Source organism: Macaca fascicularis, chromosome 10, assembly GCF_037993035.2.
Source record: "Macaca fascicularis isolate 582-1 chromosome 10, T2T-MFA8v1.1".
Classification (NCBI taxonomy): domain Eukaryota; kingdom Metazoa; phylum Chordata; class Mammalia; order Primates; family Cercopithecidae; genus Macaca; species Macaca fascicularis.
This window is the reverse complement of record NC_088384.1, coordinates 102,440,701-102,460,244: the sequence shown is the minus strand read 5'-3', so window position 1 is coordinate 102,460,244 and position 19,544 is coordinate 102,440,701. Positions and strand designations below refer to the sequence as shown.

Here is a 19,544-nt window from a genome sequence, read left to right as displayed (position 1 = left end):
ACCCAGGGACAAACAGCTGGTAAATAGCACAAAGGTCTATAAGGTTCCAAAGCTCAGAATCTCTGCTATCCTCTCCCACGTGCCAGACACAATTGCATTTGTGTAATCATGACATTCAGTTGCAGGTACTCCTCCTATTTGATCCCAGCCTGAAAACAGGGCACCTGAACCTAGTTGCCCACTGGGAGCAGCTGAGGTGGATGGAGGAAGAGGGATCTAGAACTCTGCACTTCTGTGCAGTCTTCGTGGAGCTGTCCATCAAGGTGCCTGCCCTCCTTAGCTAAAGTGTGGATGTGTTACCTGAGCTCAGCCAGTCAAACCCTTGCTCCAGGGACTTTGACTCATCAAAGAAAACTCTGGTCAAGAAAGGGAAGAAAAACATAGAATTGATTCACTTGCCTGCCTAAACTCTCAAAGCATCTCCACTTTCTGTCCTTTTCTAAGCCTGATTCTCCAGCTTCCTGTTACCTCTGTGAGTTAAACACTAGCCTGCCAATAAAATCTTTTTTGGGTAAAGTTAGCCAGAATTGATTCCTAAGACTAGCAATCAAAGAACCTGCACTGGCAATATCAGGAAAAAAAAAATGACACAGTCTTGTAAAGCTAAAGTGAGTGATTCATTCCTTGGATAAATGTGTATTACGCAGGGCCAGGACTAGGATGAAGCAAAGTGAGGCACCCAGGGTACAGATTTAAGGCTTTCATCTTCAGTGTTGTGTGAGTGCAAGATTGACTCTAACAGCCCTCTCTACTATCAAAGTTAATAATAAAAGGAACGGAGAAGATCATTTCTCTTTCCATAAGAGTATGAAGTGAGTGTCCCAAGTAGGCAGGTAGCATTTGGCGCCTTCTGTGCTGTGGCCCTGTCCCCTAGCACATCATCATCATCATCACAAGGTCAAGGCTGGGTCCAGCCAGTGAGAAGGAGAAAGAGTAACTCCTGCCAGAGCCTTAGCAATGTTAGTTATGGCTAAGCCTCAACCTCCCCAAGCCTCACTTTATTCACCTGTAAAATAGGACTAACAAACAAAAATCATATTTAATTCCAAGATGTTTTGAGCATCAAAGGAAACAACATATGTAAAACTGCTTTGCAGACTGCGCAGTGCCCTATGTCATTACATCGTCTCTTTGCTGAGTATCAGTTTCTTTATCTGTAAACGGACAACTGAATACGCACCTCCCAGGATTGTTGTAAGAATCTGCTAGACGAACGATTAAAGTATAAACTTTGGAATCCAACAGGCATAGGTTGGCATCTTGCTCTGCCCCTCACCAGCTGTAAGATCTCGGACCTTCTCTGCGCCTCAGTTTCCTCATCTGCAGCGAAGGGATCACGATGCTCCCTCCACCACAGGGCTGCTGTAAGCATGAAGAGAGACAGCAGGAGTGAGTCCTTGGCGCGGTGCCTGGCCTTGTTCCGATCCGCAGGTGCAGTGACGAATGCCACCTCCCACGGATCCCTTCCAACAGCACAGCTGAGTTGTACCCTTCTGCCTCTGCTCAGCGCCCACGGTCAGCCCTGGGTGCCGGTATAATTAGCTCCAACTCGGTGGTGAGCAGCGCGGCTGCTCACAGCCTCTGACACGACTGTCACCTCCCACTCAGTTCCCCAAACCACAGCTATCCCCACTGTTGAGTGTGCGGTTAAGTGCCCGCTGGGCACAGGGCGGAGTGCCACCAGAGGCCCGCTGAGAGCTCACAACCTATGATTTGACACAGGGAACAAAAGCCTTTTCTTTCACTCTAGGACTGCATACCAAAAAGAAAAAAAAAAGTTTAGGGGAAAAAGAAAGCTGCCTCTTGGGTTTGTTGGGAAATTTCGTTCCTTCAGACCCTGTAGCCCGCAGGGGAAAGGCGTCCTGTTTCTTTAAGAGGCCTCCACTGGGGGGCGGGGACGGCCGGCGTTTTTCCCCTCTACCGGCAGCTGTGCCCGCCCCTGCTTGAGTGACAGACAAGCAACCCAATTGAAGAAAGAGAGTTCAGCGTGACGGCGAGTCGGAGCAATAGGAGCCCGGCCCGGCCTGTGCGGGGCGGGGTCCCAAGAAGGCGGGGCGGGCGGAGGCTGGAGGAGCAGCCGAGGGGAGACCCAGGACCGGGAGCTGGGCCTAGGTCGGCGCCCTGGTGAGTGAGGGGTGCGCTGGGGGATGGGGCGCAGCAGGCGGTGGAGAGGGGCCTGGTCTGAAAGACGCAGGGAAGAGAGGCCGGGCCGAGCGTTGCGGCCTGCGTCTGCCCGGGTGGCTGAGGGGCTGAGAGGGCGGGCCTGGGCTGGACCGCGCCGGTTCGTCAGGTCAGTGAGGGGTGGCGGCCCCGGCCGGGGCCTTAGGAAGGGAGGCGAGACCGGGTCCTGGACCCAGAAGGGGCGTCGCGTGGCGGAAGAGGGCGGGCCAGGCAGTCAGGCGCTGGGGCTGGGCCGGGCAGCGGTCGGAGGGAGAAGGAGGGAGGCGTTGGGTGGGAAGATCGGGGAAGGAGGGCAAGGAGAGGGTCTGGAAGAAGCCGGAGAGCGCTCGGGGCGGACCCGCACGACTTGAAAGCCCGGGGTCATACTCGACCTGGACTCCGCTGCCCGCGTCCACCAGTTCGCCCTGTGGATCCTGCCGGCTCAGTAGCCCCCCCAGTGCATGTACTTTCCACCTCCTGCGCTCACTCGCTTCAGTTCAGGCCCCTCTCGCTTCCTGCCTGGACAGTTGCAGTGTCCTAAGTGGTCTGGCCGCAGGCACAGGGGCCCCTCTCCTGTCGGCCTCTCACCGTGCCCAGAGAAACCTTTCCTTTTTTTTTTGGAAACCTTTTTGAGACGGAGTCTCGCTCTGCCACCCAGGCTGGAGTGCAATGGCGCGATCTCGGCTCACTGCAACCTCCGCCTCCCAGGTTCCAGCTATTCTCCTGCCTCAGCCTCCCAAGTAGCTCGGATTACGGGCGCCTACCACCACGCCCAGCTAATTTTTGTATTTTTAATAGAGACGAGTCTCGAACTCCTGACCTCAAGTGATCCGCCCGTCTCGGCCTCCCAGAGTGCTGGGATTACAGGCGTGAGCCACCGCGCCCAGCCGAGAAATGCAGAGCAGATCTGGATACTTAAGGCATGAAAGTGGCCCGGCGTCCCACCCCTTTGTAGGGTCAGATCCAGAACCTCACCCAGGCCCTTGGTATCTGGTCCCGCTGACCTCTCCCGTCTGTCTATTCGTCCGTCCGCTTGCTCAGTACTCTCCACACACTGGCCTCTTTCTGTTCCTTCTACATCGCAAGCTCCTGCCTTCCTTGGGGCCTTTTATTGAGTATTCTTCCTCCCTGGTCTGCTCTTCCTCCCCCGGCTTAGTCTTGTAAACTCTTCTTCATCCTTCAAATCTCCACTTAAGCATCACTTCTGCAGGGAAGGCATCCCTGTCCCTGACTCTTGGACCAGTACCCCACTTTATCACCCTGGGTACTTGTCCTTAGCAACACTTGTACAACTGCAGTTTTACATTTATTTACAAAAGTGTTGATATTTCTCTGCCCATCCCACCAGATTGTAAGGTCCACGAAAAAGATAGTGTCTGGTTTTGCTTCATGTTGTATCTCTAGCATCTCACACAGGGCCAGGCACTATAAATATTTACCAAATAAATAAAGGCAGGGTTTGAATTTGGCAAGAGGAAGGGGATGTGAATGGTGGTCACCGATGTCCTACCTGTAGGGGAATGAAACTGACAATTGGAATGCTTTTTGTGTGCCAGGCCCTATGCTAGAGTGATGCTGCTGTCTAATAGAAATGTAATGTGAGTTACAGATATAATTTTAAATTTTATAGTAGCCACATTAAAAAATGAAACAGCTGAAATTATTTTAGTAATATATTTAACACAATATATTCCAAAATTATATTATAACATAATCAATATAAAATTATTAATGGGATATTTTATGTTCTTGGTTTTTGTACTGTTTTTGAAACCTGGTTTGTATTTTACACTGAGGGCAGCCTGTGCCACTTTTCAAGTGCATAGAAGCCACCTATGGCCAGGGATTGTGGTATTGGGCTGTACAGTGTCACACACTTTATATACCCTCTAGCGTATTCTGAGATAACTATTGTTATCTGCACTTTACTGCTATCAATAGTGAAGTTTCTAAAAGAGGTTGCCTGCCAGGGATGATTCTAGAGTTTGTAAGTGGAGGAGGTGGGATTAGGACCTCTATCTGTTATCTTCCATCTGGTCTTTCTGTATACCTCATGCTTACTCTAGGGAGGTGCAAAGGAAGTTTGAGGGTACAGGAAGTAGGGACCAAACTTCTTTAAAAACTTCAGTGTACAGCATATTCTAGCTTGTTCTGTGCTGAGATAATGTGTCCAGATGTAGCAGTATCACCTGCCAAGGTGGCTCAGCAAGAAGCATATTTGGTGCAGTTGAAGAAAACCCTGCAAGGCAAGTCCTTCTTTGACCATCACCACACCTCAGCCCAGCCTGGACTAAGTCTGGTCCCAGGACCTGGACAGAAAAACATACATACCATGCAGCATCTCAGAGGTGCTGGGAATACTAGGCTTGAGTTTACAGCCTGGCTTCTTTCTCTTTTTTTTTTTTTTTTTTTTTGAGACGGAGTTTCACTCTTGTTGCCCAGGCTGGAGTGCAGTGGTGCCATCTCGGCTCACTGCAACCTCCACCTCCCGAGTTCAAGTGATTCTTGTGCCTCATCCTCCTGAGTAGCTGGGATTACAGGCATACGCCACCATGCCCGGCTGATTTTTGTATTTTTAGTAGAGACAAGGTTTCACCATTTTGGCCAGACTGGTATTGAACTCCTGATCTCAAGTGACCCACCCAACTCGGCCTCCCAAAGTTCTGAGATTACAGGCATGAGCCAGCACACCCGGCCTACAGCCCCAGTTCAGCAATTGTTCACTGAGTATCCACCATGTGACCAGCACTGTTCTAGGCCATTTTTGGTGATTGGGCGGTGTATGTCATAGCCTTCATCTTCAGGATGCTTCAGGTATACTTGGAAAGACAAGACTGGATCACATAAAATGACTAGATGGCATGCAAGGCATCATGTGGTGTAATGAAGAGCCAGAATCAGTATGGGCTAGAGGCTGCAAAGGGGCTGTCTTGGCCCAGCTGCCTGATGTGTTTTTAAAAATGTTGGATTTAAACTCCTCTAGGCAAGGTGGTACTTTGCAGTGTTACAGACCCTACGTGGAGGCTGCTTGGTTTATTTACTTACCTGCTTGGCTGCCTAAGATATTTGAATTTTTAACCCTATTAGGCATGCTATGCTGGTTTACTGTCAGTCACTAGAAAATATTTGTTAAGCACTTATTATTTGCCAGGCATTGCATTGGCTGCTGCTTCGGAACTGATCATAACATTTTCCAAAGTTCTTCCACTGGGAAACAGTAATAATAATAGTGGAACACCAACAAATGCTTTGCCTTTTGTATTGACTTTCCTCCTGGACTGCCTTCACATATGCTCTCTCATTGTGTCAACAATACACAATATACCTGCCTAGCAGGTAGGGCTTTCTGTGTTGGGGAAACGTGGTTTCAGAGCTTTTGCAGTTTCTTCAGGTTCACACAGTTAGAAATCTGCTATTATGCTTAGTGCTTTATTATCCCACTTGATGCTCACAACAGCTTTACAGGGTAGGGTTGATGCTAATCCCCATTTTATAGGTAAGGAAATTGTTAGTGCTAGGATCCAAGTTCAGGCCTTTCCCACTCCAGAACACAGCTCCTAACTGTTAAGCTACACTGCCTCACTAGAAGGCCAGAGTTGGAAGAGAGCTCAAAAACATCTAGTCCAGACCCCCTGTAGATCAGGACCTGAGGTCCAGAAAGGCTTGTGCTTGTGGCAAAGCTGTGCTGCAGGAGGAGGACTAAACCAGAAGTGGAGGACCTAGGCCTTCTTTTGTCCCTAACTGGTGGCATGGCCTTGCCAGCTTCTCTGGACTTCAGTTCCCTTATTTATATAATGAAAGGGCTTGGCCTGATTTTACGCTGAGAACAATGCTATGCTGTTATGGTCGGTATTGAAGGAGTTCACAGCCTGAGGTTTTAGTCATAACCCAGGACTCCTCCCAACACACCACACTCTCTCCCTACCCAAGGTCCATCTCCTTGTGTAGCCACCGTTTTCTGAAGTTTAATTCTGAAGTTCATCTGTATTTTCCGTCTCAGTTTCTGTTTCCTCTCATTTCCAAAAACCGAGGCAAGTGGTTTGTAAACACTGACTTTCTGTAAATTCATCTCCTCAGTCATTGTAGTTAGGGATTTGGAAAGTTCTAGGCAATTTCTTTTAAAGGCATTTAGTTAGGTCTGGAAGCACCCTGGAGGGAGTTTTCCTGTAGAATTCTATGGACACAGCTATGTGGCAGGCAGTGTGCTGCAAACTGGGGGAAGAATAGATGGGGGAATAGACTCAGGCTTCTTGAGTCCTTGCCCTCAGGTTGTCAACTTTCCTGGAGCTGGGGGTCGACCTGGCCACCTGTTAACATCATCTAGAGTTTATAAATGACCTGGGGTGTGCATTCACAGCCAGAGTTGAGAACCACTGTTTCTCGGACTTTATCTGATCTAGAGCCTACGTCAGGCTTGAACCCACCCCCAGGATCTTGTGTGAAGACAGATTCTGATTGGGTGGGTCTAGGCTGGAGAGGTGCTTCCCCATTACTACAGGCTCCCAGGGATACTGCCGCTGCTGGTGTGCACATCACACCTATGGTAGCCAGGGAAGAGACTGCACATAGAGAATTGTAAATCAGTAGGATCATGAAGGTATGTATAAAAGACTGGGATCACAGATGAGGCTGCAATTAAATTTCCCTGAGGTAAGAGGATTAGGAAAGCCACATAGAAGAGTGATTATCTTAGCTGGGCCTTGAAGGTTGAGTAGAAGTTTGCCAGCTGGACAAGGAAGAGGAAATAATAGCACAAGCAAACATACAGACTCAGAAGAGCATGGTTTTTCAGGGAACAGGTGGTCTGGCGAGAACATGGCATCTGCAAAAGTGAGTCTGAAAGCCAGTTCCACCACAGAGCCACGGTGGAACTGGAGTAAGTTGAATGCTCTGCTAAGGAGCTTACTTAAGCACTATTCTTTAAGTATAGGAACACTACAGAAGGTGTCTATGCAGGATAAGAGAAAACCCAGGCCGTTCTCACAGCAGGAATCAAGATGAAGAAACCCAAACAGTTCCCCTGCCCCCATACCCCTTCTCACCACACTTTTCCCTCTATGTAAGTTTGTGGCTTTTAACCGTGTTTGAATGAGTCCTGTGTCTAACACACTTCAACAAAGGGGACACTTCAGCTGCTGTTAGTACGGTGGTCCTTCCCAGGGTTTCCAGCAGTAAACATAAGAACCTTAATCTCTGCCAGTCAAATCCTCCCTTTTCTGTACTTCAGAGTCTCATCCTCATTCAGTGGACTGAACTAAGGGAAATTAAGTCACTTCTCAGATGAGAAGATTGCAGAGGGGGAAGCCTTTATAGAGATTGTGTTCTCGATTAGAAAGAGGGCGTGACTCCAACTTGCCTTCCTGATGAGGTTGCATTCTGTTGCAGGAAACGTAAACCAAACTTAACCCATGCCTCCTTCACCAAATCAAAAGCAAAATAACTGAACAAAAAGCACACATCCATTCTTATCCTTAAACGAATAGGGGAAAGGAGGGGAACTGGAAACCTGGCATTCTTCATCCTAAATTCCTTACTAATAGGAGGGGATCATCTTTCACTTCCTTCCTTAAGATGGGTTTTCCAACCCTGCTGTCAGAATCCAGCTCTGTGAAGCAGCAGTCACTGCATGGGTGATTGATAAGCTCCATGGGGCTTCTGTAACAGTGCTGATTTTATAATCACACCTTCTAGAAGCCACTTAGAGACTGCTCCATTGGAGACACTAATGTTCCTATTTTTCTCTACTTTTCCCAGCTCTATGTTTGAAAACCTGGCCTTTCATTCTTATGACTTACAGTAAAATTGTCTTCAGGTCAGTGTGTGCCTATCTCTTGTTTTGTAGCATTTTGAGTTTTCCAAATCATCCTTATAACTGTAATGCTTAAAGAGGAGTGGAAGGGAGAAGGGTGGAGAGTTGTTTAATCCGGAAGGGGCCCTCTGGGCCTGGATGTGGAACTACAGGTCCCTCATGCTGGTGGTTTGCAATTGAGCTACAGTACTGCTGAGTGGCGGAGCAAGAGGCTATTTATAACCCTGAGAATTTTGCAATGTTATTGAATTCCTTTGACCTAATTTCCACTTCCTTTCTAGAATGAAAATGAAGGGAGTAAGCAAACACGTGCTGGAAGGGTTCCCTATAAGGAGATCCTTTATCCTGGGAATATTATCTGGAGAACAGAATTATTTCTAGTCTCCTATCTCCTGATGTTTCTTTTCCATAGGGAGAAAAGCAGAGGGATGTTTTCCTCTTTCTTTTAACTAGAGTTAGGGGTGCTAGCCCTGATTTTTCAGTAAGACTTATTCTGATGTTTGATATGAAAACAACAGTTTTTTATTTTATTTTTATTTTTTAATAGAGACAGGATCTCACTCTGTCACTCAGGCTAGAGTTCAGTGACATGATCCTAGTTCACTGCAGCCTCAAACTCCTGGACTCAAGCAACTCTCCTGCCTCAGCCTCCTACAGGCACATGCCACATGCCCAGCTAATTTTTTATTTTTTGTAGAGACAGGTCTTGAACTCCTGGCCTGAAGTGATCCTCCTGCCTTGACCTCCCAAAGCATTGGGATTACAGGTGTGAGCCACTGCGCCCAGCCAAAACAAACTGTTAAACAATGGAAATACTTTGTAGTTAAAGGGTATTGGGACACAGAGGGAACACCAGACAACCTGCACAGTTCATGTCTGTCTGTCCGTTCGGAGCCAGCCTGGTTCACAGGAGTGGAAGAAGTCAGAGCCATTGGGTTTAAGCAGACACAGGTGCTTACTGAGCCTTCACTGGACACCAAGTGCTGTGCTAGGTTATGAGACTGCAGAGTTATACCTGTCCTGGAGGAGGAGCTAGTGGAGATATGTAAATATGTAACTGTAATAGAGTATGACAAAATCATACTCATTAATGGAAGTATGAACAGGATGCTATGAGAACACAGAGGCCCCTATCTTATTTACTTTTGCCAGGGAAAGTAGAGAAAGCTAAGACTAGTACAAGGAGGAGGTAATATCTGAACTAGGCTTTGATGCTTGAATAGGAGCTCTTCTGACAATCAGTAGGAGGAAGAGAATGTGCAGAAGTACAGAGGAATTGAAAGAACATGGCCTGCCTTATAGAAATAGCAGGTAGTCCAGGGAAGAGTGGTTGACTGTAAAGGACCAAATAGCACATGAGGGAGTGTGGCCCACCTGTAGACAGTGGAGTGCTGTCTTCTGTTACAATGATGAGTTCTTGTTGTGAAGGTTTCTGAGCCTCAGTGTGCTCTGGTTTGAGATACACAAACCAGAAATCTCCACAAAGCACCTGCTGCAGGTCAGTGCAGAGCCACCTGCTTTCTCATGGCTTTCCAGCAACACCAGACAACCTGGGATCAAATTCTAGCTGTGCCACTTGCTAGCTGTGTGACACTGAGCCTTCTACTTAACTCTTCTGTGCCTCCATTTTCTTATCTCTAAAGTGGGGATAATAACATACCACACAGCATTACTGTGTGGATTAAATGAATTAATATATGTAAAGCCTTAAAATAGTGCCTTAGCATTATGTAATTGCTAGCTAATGTCATCATCTCTAAGGAAGTATTAGGTAGAGGGATGAGAACTAGCTTTAGAGTCCTAAGACCTAAGCTTGAGACCCAGTTCTGATGTGTTGGGTTGATTTATTGTTTTATTTCTTATCCCTCCCTTCCTTTTTTTTCTTCCTTCCTTCTTTTGGGAGGGAGATGGAGAACAAGTTTGTCAATCCATTTGAACTTTAGTTGCCTTACCTGTAAGATAGGAATGTTTTTCAGAGTTCTTATGAGCATCAACTATAATAATGATATAGAAGTGAGCAATCAACTATAAAGAGGCTACCTGGGCTGGCAGTGGCTCACCCCTGTAATCCCAGCACTTTGGGAGGCTGAGGCAGGTGGATCACCTGAGGTCAAGAGTTCAAGACCAGCCTGGCCAACATGGTGAAACCCCGTCTCTACTAAAAATACAAAAATTAGCTGGGCATGGTAGTGAGTGTAATCCCAGCTACTCGGGAGGCTGAGGCAGGAGAATCGCTTGAACCCAGGAGGCAGAGGTTGGAGTGAGTCGAAATCACACCATGCACTTCAGCCTGGGTGACAAGAGCAAGACTCCATCTTAAAAATAAATAAATAAATAAATAAATAAATAAATAAATAAATAGGCTACCTGTACGTTACTATTAGATATATGATTACTATGAAGTTACCATATAACCGATCTGTTTCAAACAAATCAGACTTATCTAGTGGGTAAGAGCAAACCAGAGCAAACCCATGGGTTTTGCTCTCGTTAATTCAGCCATCGTTAATTAAGTGCTTACCCAGTACCATCATCGTATGCCAGTGATGCTGCTGTCTGCTCGGACCTCCATTTTAGAGTTCCTGCAGAGCTTGGGGGCAGTTTTGGTCTTAGGCTTATTAGTTGCAATGAGTAGAAATATAGACTAGCTTAATTTATAGGAGTTTTATTGGCAGGATACAGGTGGACTTTCAGGTACCCCAAGCATAGAAAGTATAGCCACGTAATCTGGAAAGTTAGCAGGTAATGGCTTTTCCCATCTCTTTCTGATTTCTGGCCTCAGCTCATTTAGATATTTCTGGATTCCTCCTGCAGAATAACTTCCTCTGAAAGGCTCTTGGTTTTTTATTCTCCATATCTTTGGCTCATGCGAATCTTTGGCTTGCCATGGTATTCACTCTGAAGCTTACTATGATCTTACTTCTCCAGGGCCATTATCACCCAGTTCCCTTAGTCTGTGTCTTTTGTATGTATGTATGTATGTATGTATGTATGTATGTATGTATTTGTGACGGAGTCTCATTCCGTCGCCCAGGCTGGAGTGTAATGGTGCAATCTATGCTCACTGCAACCTCCACCTCCCAGGTTCAAGCGATCCTCCCTGCCTCAGCCTCCCAAATAGTTGGGATTACAGGTGCCTGCCACCACGCCCGGCTACTTTTTGTATTTTTACTAGAGACGGGGTTTTGCCATGTTGGCCAGGCTGGTCTCAAACTCCTGACCTCAGGTGATCCACCCGCCTCGGCCTCCCAAAGTGCTGGGATTACAGACATGCGCCACCACGCTCATGTGGTGTCTGTGTCTTTTGGCCAGTCTGTGTCTTTTAAATTCAAGAGAAAGAATTGGAATAGTTTAGCTAAAGTTGGGTATTCACTTTGGTCCCATCAGCTATGGCAGGGTTGTGGAGAGTGTCATTCAGTTCAGAGAGGCTGCCTGGGCTTTCTGGGAAGGACAGAGTCACTGAGAATGGGGGCTTATTAATATCTTTCAAATAGTTTGGTGGTTGCAAATCTCCATGCTTTAAAATGTGTATGAATTTTTGAACAGCCGAGAATCATTCAGGGCTAACTTTAATGAAGAGAGTCAATCTAGGATATGTCATATGGGGTCAACAGAAAATAATAGCTATAACCTAATGAGCTTTAGCTTATTTATCTCCAAAGATGGTGTTCGGAAAGGAGTTAAAAATCATGTGGTTTGTTTCTTAGCAGCATCATCGAAATTAAGGAAGCGTGTAACTTCATTTGGTAAGGACTTTAAAATGGGCATCCTCACTTGGATTTTTTAAATTCCACTTACAAATCATGGACTTTTAGACTTAGAAGGCACCTGAGACATGCTTTAGTTCTACACTCACATCTTTCAATAGAAGAAAGCTGAGATTTTGTTAAAGGGGCATGGGGTATACATTGTGAAAGACCTAGGATTGGGTTCTGAGGCCTTTGGCTATAAATCCAGTCACTTTTTTCAGCAGGGACAATTATTCCAGCCCAGTGCTCTTTCTGTTGTACCTTTTGTGCCTGCTTATTTTAAAAATAAGAAGAAGCCAAACTAAACAAATGATCTAAAAAGTCATATTGTATAGTTCCATTTATATGAAGTACAAAAACAGGCAAAACTCATGGATGATGATAAGAAGTCAGAAATTCCCCTTTAAAGGACTGGAAGGATTGACGGGAAGAGGAAGTATGAAGTAATTTTCTAGGGTGATGAAAATGTTCAGTGTCTTGTTTTGAGTGGTGGTTACAAGGAGATGCATGTGTATATTTATATGATGTATATTTATATATACAAACATATGTACCTTTAGCCCTCTGAATTTTATTGTATGTAAATTATCCCTCAGTTTTTAAAATTGACCTCACAGCCGTGCAGTCCTGTCTACTAATTGCAGGAGCTTTGCCGATAAGGATAAGGATGCATCTCGAGGCATCCAGAGATTGATGGCGCCACCCCTGGAATGAGAGGTCCCTGCCTTCCTGTAACTGGAGCAGAGCATTTTCCCCAGAAATTGTGCAGATAGGGCCAGTTTCTTTTCTGAGGTTTGTTGTGTGTCTAGGCACATAAAAATTACATGTGAAAAATTCTGCCATGAGCTGCAGAAGTTACGGAACCTTTCGGGGCCGTAAGACCAACCCACTTCAATCCCTTTAGGCCGTGTTTAATTGCAGTGGACAGAAGTTGAGGCTGGCTCAGAGGAAAAGGGGGAAGCATTGGCCGAAGCCAGTCCAAGTTCTGTCCCCCCATTATGACTTACTAGCTGGGTGACCTTGGGCACTTAACAAAACACTGAGCTCTAGTTGTGCCATCTTCCAATGGAGGTGATAATCCTCTTCTGCCTAATCCATGGGGCTGCTGGGAGGACACAATAAAATAAATGAAAGCACTTGGAAAGCTAGTTCCTTTACATTGTCATGGTCTGGAAATGTTGGCTTTTTATGACAGCAGACTTCTGAAGCATCCCATCCTGACTAGGAAATGGTCATGAAAGCATCCCTCTTTCTGAGGCCGGTGGGCTTGTCAGGAACAGGACTTTTACTCCTTTTTATCAAAGAGGTTTATACTTACCAGGCTGTGAGAACTGACATCTGTGTTTGGGCTGAAAAATTGATAGCATACATGCATAATAGCCTCGCGACAGTTATGCTTTGTACGCCAGGAGAGGCAGGTGGTCCCCATTAGTGAGGCATGAATTGTGGGTGAATGGCTAAACCTGGAGGATGCAGAAAGGTCTTTTTCATTAAGAGAGAGGCCTCTCCTGAACCTGTAGGCAAGGAGTATAAATATACATTGAAATAATCCATCAGCCAAGTGACTTTCCTTCGTCAGACCTTGGAGAGAGAATGCTTTAGTTACTGCTTGGAATACCAGTAAGCTATCAGAGTTGCCTAGGATACCAGTCACATGGGCCCATCTTCCAGACTTGCTCAAGATGATTTATTTTCCTTTATTTTGGAGAGAAGTGGGGGAGGGGGTCAGAGGTACTTGCAAAGCCTTGTCCTTGTAAGAGGGGCCCTTATGTGAGGATATGCTTACCTCCCTCCACTTGAGTTGTCAGCCGCCCTTGCCCTTGGCAATAGGGACAAAAATAGCATTTCCTGTCCCAGTTCTCTTCCCCATTTTCTGATGTCGTCCCACACAGAGGAGGCTTTGCATTGTGTCCTTTGAGGGGAAAGGAGTGGCATTGATGAGTGTGGGGGAAGCAAGAGAGCATGAGGCTAGGCCCCGCTGACGCTGGGATCTTCCTAGGGTGACTGCAGAAAGAAGTAGCCTGGCTCCTCCAGCTAACCACTCAACCAAGAAAGGCTGTCTATTCTTATCTGTCTCGGAGCATATGCTTCTCTCCTCCCAAGGTCTCAAGACAGAAATTTGCAGTAAATACGTTCTTCTAGCACTGAGTCCTCTTGACTCTTAAACTGAAGCGCCACACTGGCACATCCTGCTGCTGGCTGATCTATGGATGATAGATTGTTTGTCCCATTTCTTCTTGCTGATAAAATCTCAAGAAACAAAACCCCAAGGAGAGGTTATGGTATGATCTAGAAAAATTCAAACCAAGTAGTTTCATGTGTTACTTTATGCAGTGTGTCTTCAGACTCTTCAAAACATGTAACAAGAGTGAAAAATGAAGAAATACTCTGACTTTTTCTACCTTTCTGATTCTTTCTCCCCAGGCAGCTGTGTCTGTTTTTGTCTCACAGAATTAGAGCCCATTGGGAACGATGCCACCACCATCAGACATTGTCAAAGTGGCCATTGAGTGGCCAGGTGCTAACGCCCAGCTCCTTGAAATCGACCAGGTACGCTCCTGAAGTGAGAAGCAGTGGTTCAAGGAAAGGCACCTGGGGAGCGCATGGCAGAGGACATCTTGAGGGATGGGGACCACTGGCAATCAAGAATAAGAACCAGCAACAGGAAGGCTAAGCTTTGGGCCTGGCCTACCCTAGGGAAGGTCGGTCACCATGGCTTGGGAGAGGCTTCCTCTTCAACAAAAGCTATTAGGAAAGAAGTTCATTCTCATGCCCCAGCTTGACCCTACTTGGCAGCCCTCTTGTCAGAACCTTGGCATGAGTAGGATGTTGCTGCTGTTGAAGGCTTTCTCTCTCTCTCTTTCAGAAACGGCCCCTGGCATCCATTATCAAGGAAGTTTGTGATGGGTAGGTTGAAATGACCTCGTTTTCGACAGTGGCAGCTCCGACTGAAAGAGCACTGCCACACCTCGAGGGGAGTTCTGGGAAGGATCTCCAGTTAGGCAGGTCCCCAGCATGGGTGTCTTGGGAATCATTGTCTTGGGAAGGAAGTACAGTTGACAACAATACCCCTAAGACGTTTATACTTCTTAATTTTTTCCTTAAAGTCTAGCATTGCTCTGCTTGAGGTCCTGGTAGGATCTGAGACCCCTCCTCAGTTCTGCACACCTCCTTTTGTGGTGCTCATCTTTACAAAAGGCTGAGGCCATGATTTTTTCAACATGACAACCTAAAGCTTTGTTTTTTCCCACTGTATTCCAAATAGGCCACCCAATCCCTTGAGTAACTCTATTGAAAATTATTTATGAGCAGCTTCTGGACAAGAGAGTGGCCAAGTGGGATATACTGTTTTTCTCTTGCATAGGTGGTCGTTGCCAAACCCAGAGTATTATACCCTCCGTTACGCAGATGGTCCTCAGCTGTACATCACCGAACAGGTTAGTACAGGGAGAGGCAAAATCACTATGGGCCTTGCTTGGAAGTAAACGACCCAAGGAGACACACTATTTATCTTCACTCAGCATCCAGGTAGCTTTCATGTGTTGGGTAAAGAGTCACTCTCTGGACAGACTGGGAAGCACCAGCCCTTGTTCCTCCCTAGTGGCTGGAAAAAGGTGACTTTTACTTCGTGAGGGCCCAGGGTGCTAGAAGAGGATCTTAGAAGCTCTTTGCCAAGGAACAAGCAGGAGAAGAGGGCCCAACTGAAGAGCTTCAGTTACATCTACTATAAAAAAGACAACATTATTGTTGATTCAACTTGCTCGTACCACTTTAACATTTTATCTTAGTTACTTTTTTGTTTGTTTTTCACTACCTAGACTCGCAGTGACATTAAGAATGGGACAATCTTACAACTGGCTATCTCCCCGGTACGTATTCTTCCTTCCTTAGGAGTTTATTCATGTCACAAACAAATATGGGCACCTACCATGGGCCAGGTTATGTTCTAGAAACAAGGACTCTGGAGATGAGAAAGTCAGTCTTTTTGTATCAGGAAATAGTGCAGGAAAATAAGTCTGTCTTGGTTCTCATCACCTAGTGGGGAGTAAACAAATGCAATAGAAGGCCTGTCTCAAGGGTCTTGAGAGAAAGTTGCTTAGGGAGCTGTGGGAACTCACAAAAGGGACCACCTAACTCAGCCTGGAGATTTCCAGAAAGCCTTGCCAGAGAAGGGGTCACTTAGCTCAGATGTTAAAGGATGAGCAAGAATTAGCTTGAGAAATAAGAAAAGGAAAAGTATTCCAATCAGAGAAATCAGCATATGCCAAGGCACAGAGGTGTGCTGTGTTTGGGAAAAGCAGGAGTGCTGGGTGGCTGGAGGCTTTTAGCAAACATTGAGAAGCCAGATATTCAAGGTTCCTTGATAGCTTTGAACTCTGTCCAGAAGGAAACTAGGGACATTGAAGGATTTTAAGCAGGAAGATATTTTATGTTTAGATTTTAAGTTTTAGAAAGATCACTTGAGTGACCGTGTGGAAGATGGGCCTTAAGAAGAAGGTTGGTGGTAGTAGGAACCTTTGAAAAGGCTAAGGAGGAATGTTAAAAGCCCAGTGAAGGCAAATGGTAATGGAGATGAAAGGATGGATTTGAAGAGTATCTAGGAGGTAAGCTTTATGAGTATGGTGATATGCTGGATGTGGAAGGAAAGGGGAGAATGGAGGATGAGCCTGGTTTCTGCAAGAGCAGCCCTTAAAGGTCACTAAGGAAGCAACCAGAAGGGTAGAAAGAACACCAAGAATGTGAAGTGACTGAGGAGCTTTGGGCAGGGAGAGTGTCAAGACTGAGGAAAGTATGGTCTGCAGTTTTTAATGGGCAGAGAGATTTAGTAAACTGAGAACAAAAAAGCTGTCTAATGACTTGGGAGGTGAAGAGGACATGTGATATTCACAAAATAGTGATGTAGGGAGGCCGGGTGGCCAGACTGAAGCGGGTCAAGTAAAAGAAAGGTAAAACAGTAAGGACTTTGAGTCTACTGCTGTATCAAGAAGCTTGGTTTTAAAAGAAAACACAGAGAAGGTGATAACACGAAGGGGACATGGAGTCAAAAAGATGTGCTTTTTAAAAGCAGGTAAAGCATTCATGTGTTTCACAAATCAAAAATTTTCACAGAGATGTAGCAAAAGGTCTCCCCCCAACTCCTGCCCCCATCTGCCCAGTTCCCCACCTTTCTGACCCTTCATGGTTCTTGTTTCTATTGCAATGTTTTATGTGCCCTTAAGAATGTGTTCAGATGGAAGAGAGGAAGGTTGAAGGTGCAGGAAAGCAGGTAATCAATAGAACAGGACCTTAGTGGACCAGGAGAGGAAGGACTCAAAGCCCAGGTAGAGGGAATCACCTTGACTGCTAGGCCCATGAGGAAGACAGCCAATATGGTTGCACCTTTGGTTACATTTGTAGAAGGGCAGCCAGGAAATTAAGGGCATGGTGTCACCTCTTTTCTTGGTGCAGAGAGACTGGTTCATCTGAGAGGAGAAGAGATACGAAGTGATATCAGCCAACGTTTACTGAATGCCTGTATTTTGCTAAATACTTTGTGTAATTAAATCACCTAATCTTTACAAACATCCCACGAGATAGGTACTCTTGATAGCCGCATTCTGTAGACAAGGAAACTGAGGCTTACAGAGGTTAAATTACTTGCCACGTGTCACATAGCTAATAAAGTAGCCAGGCTCGCTCTCAGACCCAGGTCTGTCTGACTCTAGGCCCATATTCGTCCCATCATGTTCTTCTGCCTCCCCCTCTTCTCCTGAACTCTTCTCATCTTAAGGACTTCATTCTTCCCTCCTAAGCTCTGGTAATTTAATACGACAGCCTGGGAGTTACTCACTTTTATGGAAGTGCCAACACATTTCACAGACCTCTTGCACAGTGTAGTTGACTTTCCCAGAAGCACATCTCTCTGGAGCGGGAGGCAGCAGCCCAGAAATGCTGTCTCAGGAGGAAAATTGACATTTGGAGTTGGAAGTTTCTAAGTGGGATGCAGACCAGTGCTCTTCAGATTGTTCTATGCTGTGCCCTTTTCCCGTGGCGCACATTTTGTCCACTGTAGAGATAGTGAGGGCTTCTGTATCGCAGAGAGCATTGTGCTTTGAAGGGCCATCTTTGTAATAGTAAAAGAGAGGCAAAGAAAGGGGAGAGGGCCAGCAGGCCCGACTCCTTGGCAGTAGCAGGAATTGGGCTCCAGTCATTTGCTTAACACTGAGAAAAAGGAAAGAAGACAGGAGGGTTTTTGCTCTTAAGTCTCTTGCTTTCTAGTGGAGAACATTGAATTAACACCCAAAAAACAGAGAATGATGAAACAATAAATTGTGAGGCACTATATAGTAACAAGCTCAGCAGAAGGAAAGCCCAGTGAATGCTAGAGGAGGGATTTTAGCCGCAGCTTGCAGAAAAGGAGGCGGGCATCCTGCTAGGAAAAGTTCATGTGCTAGGAGGAGGTTTTGTCTTCACCAGACTGCATTTTCAAAAAATGATTGGAAAATTGTTTCTGGCTCCTTGATGTTCTTAAAGTTTCCCCAGAACTCTCACTTTGAGGAACAATCATACGGATTTTGAGAGAAAGTTTTTAAAACATTGCCAGGCTTTTCACATTTTCAGATTAAAAGGGACCTTAGAGGACATCAGATTAAATTCTTCACCCAATGCAAGAATCCCTTCTACAGCGTCTTTGACAGATGGTTGTCCAGATTCTCCTTGATTGCTCCTGGTGACAGGGAGCTTAATACCTCAAGAGAAACCTCTTCTGCTGTCTAACAGTTTTATAAATTTCATTTTTTTTTTTTATTTATTTATTTTTTGAGATGGAGTCTTGCTGTGTTGCCCAGGCTAGAGTACAGTGGCACGATCTCGGCTCACCACAGCCTCCGCCTCCTGGGTTCAAGCAATTCTCCTCCCTCAGCCTCCTGAGTAGCTGGGATTACAGGCGCATGCCACCATGCCCAGCTAATTTTTGTATTTTTAATAGACACGGGGTTTTACCATGTTAGTCAGGTTGGTCTCGAACTCCTGACCACGTGATCTGCCCACCTCGGCCTCCCAAAGTACTGGGATTACAGGTGTAAGCCACCGTGCCTGGCCAATTTTATTTTATTTTTTATTTTTTATTTATTTTATTTTTATGTTATTTTTTTTTGAGACAGAGTCTCCCTCTGTCTCCCAGGCTGGAGTGCAGTGGCACGATCTCAGCTCACTACAAGCTCCACCTCCCAGGTTCATGCCATTCTCCTGCCTCAGCCTCCCGAGTAGCTGGGACTACAAGCGCCCGCCACCACGCCCAGCTAATTTTTTTGTAGTTTTAGTAGAGACGGGGTTTCACAGTGTTAGCCAGGATAGTCTCGATCTCCTGACCTCGTGATCCGCCCGCCTCGGCCTCCCAAAGTGCTGGGATTACAGGCATGAGCCACCGTGCCCGGCCTATTTTTTATTTTTGAGAGAGAGTCTTATTTTGTTACCCAGGCTGCAGTGCAGTGGCACAGTCCTAGCTCACTGCAACCTTGAACTCCTGGGCTCAAGCAGTCTTCCCACCTCAGCCTCCTGAGTAGCTAGGACTATAGGTGTGCACCACCACACCTGGCTCATTTTAAAAATTTTTTCGTGGAGACAGGGTGTCACTCTGTTGCCCAGGTTGGTGTCTAATTCCTGGCCTCAAGCAATCCTGCCTTGACCTTTCAGAGTCATGGGATTACAGGCATGAGCCACTGCACCCAGCCAGACAGCTTTAATTAATAGAAAACCTTCTTCTATTAAACCAATATCTGTTTCTCTGTGATTTACCATCGTTAGTGGGCCTCTCAGATGTCTCTGGTCTTCCCTTGGTAGGAATT

General features: G+C 46.0%; 1 protein-coding gene and 1 long non-coding RNA gene across 14 annotated transcripts in view; one reads left to right on the top strand and one right to left on the bottom strand.

Annotated features, from left to right (window-relative positions):
- Positions 1–1,625, bottom strand: part of LOC123567145 (uncharacterized) — a 37,559-nt gene extending 35,934 nt beyond the window's left edge. Inside the window, exon 1 of the long non-coding RNA XR_006689917.3 lies at positions 1,181–1,625. This is a non-coding gene — a long non-coding RNA (uncharacterized lncRNA). The remainder of the gene's footprint in view (positions 1–1,180) is intronic.
- The window catches only part of ELMO2 (engulfment and cell motility 2), a 67,624-nt gene that overhangs the window by 24,260 nt on the left and 23,820 nt on the right, over positions 1–19,544 (top strand). For 9 of the 13 annotated variants that reach the window (XM_074005427.1, XM_065523226.2, XM_065523227.2 and 6 more), the window contains 4 exons: positions 14,143–14,268; positions 14,585–14,625; positions 15,083–15,155; positions 15,537–15,587. In XM_074005427.1, the coding sequence (XP_073861528.1) occupies positions 14,191–14,268; positions 14,585–14,625; positions 15,083–15,155; positions 15,537–15,587 (243 nt within the window). In that variant the 5' untranslated portion in view covers positions 14,143–14,190. Of the gene's footprint in view, positions 1–2,056; positions 2,291–14,142; positions 14,269–14,584; positions 14,626–15,082; positions 15,156–15,536; positions 15,588–19,544 lie in introns of those variants that run through there. The other 4 variants (XM_005569234.4, XM_005569231.5, XM_074005424.1 and 1 more) reach the window with 2 other exon arrangements.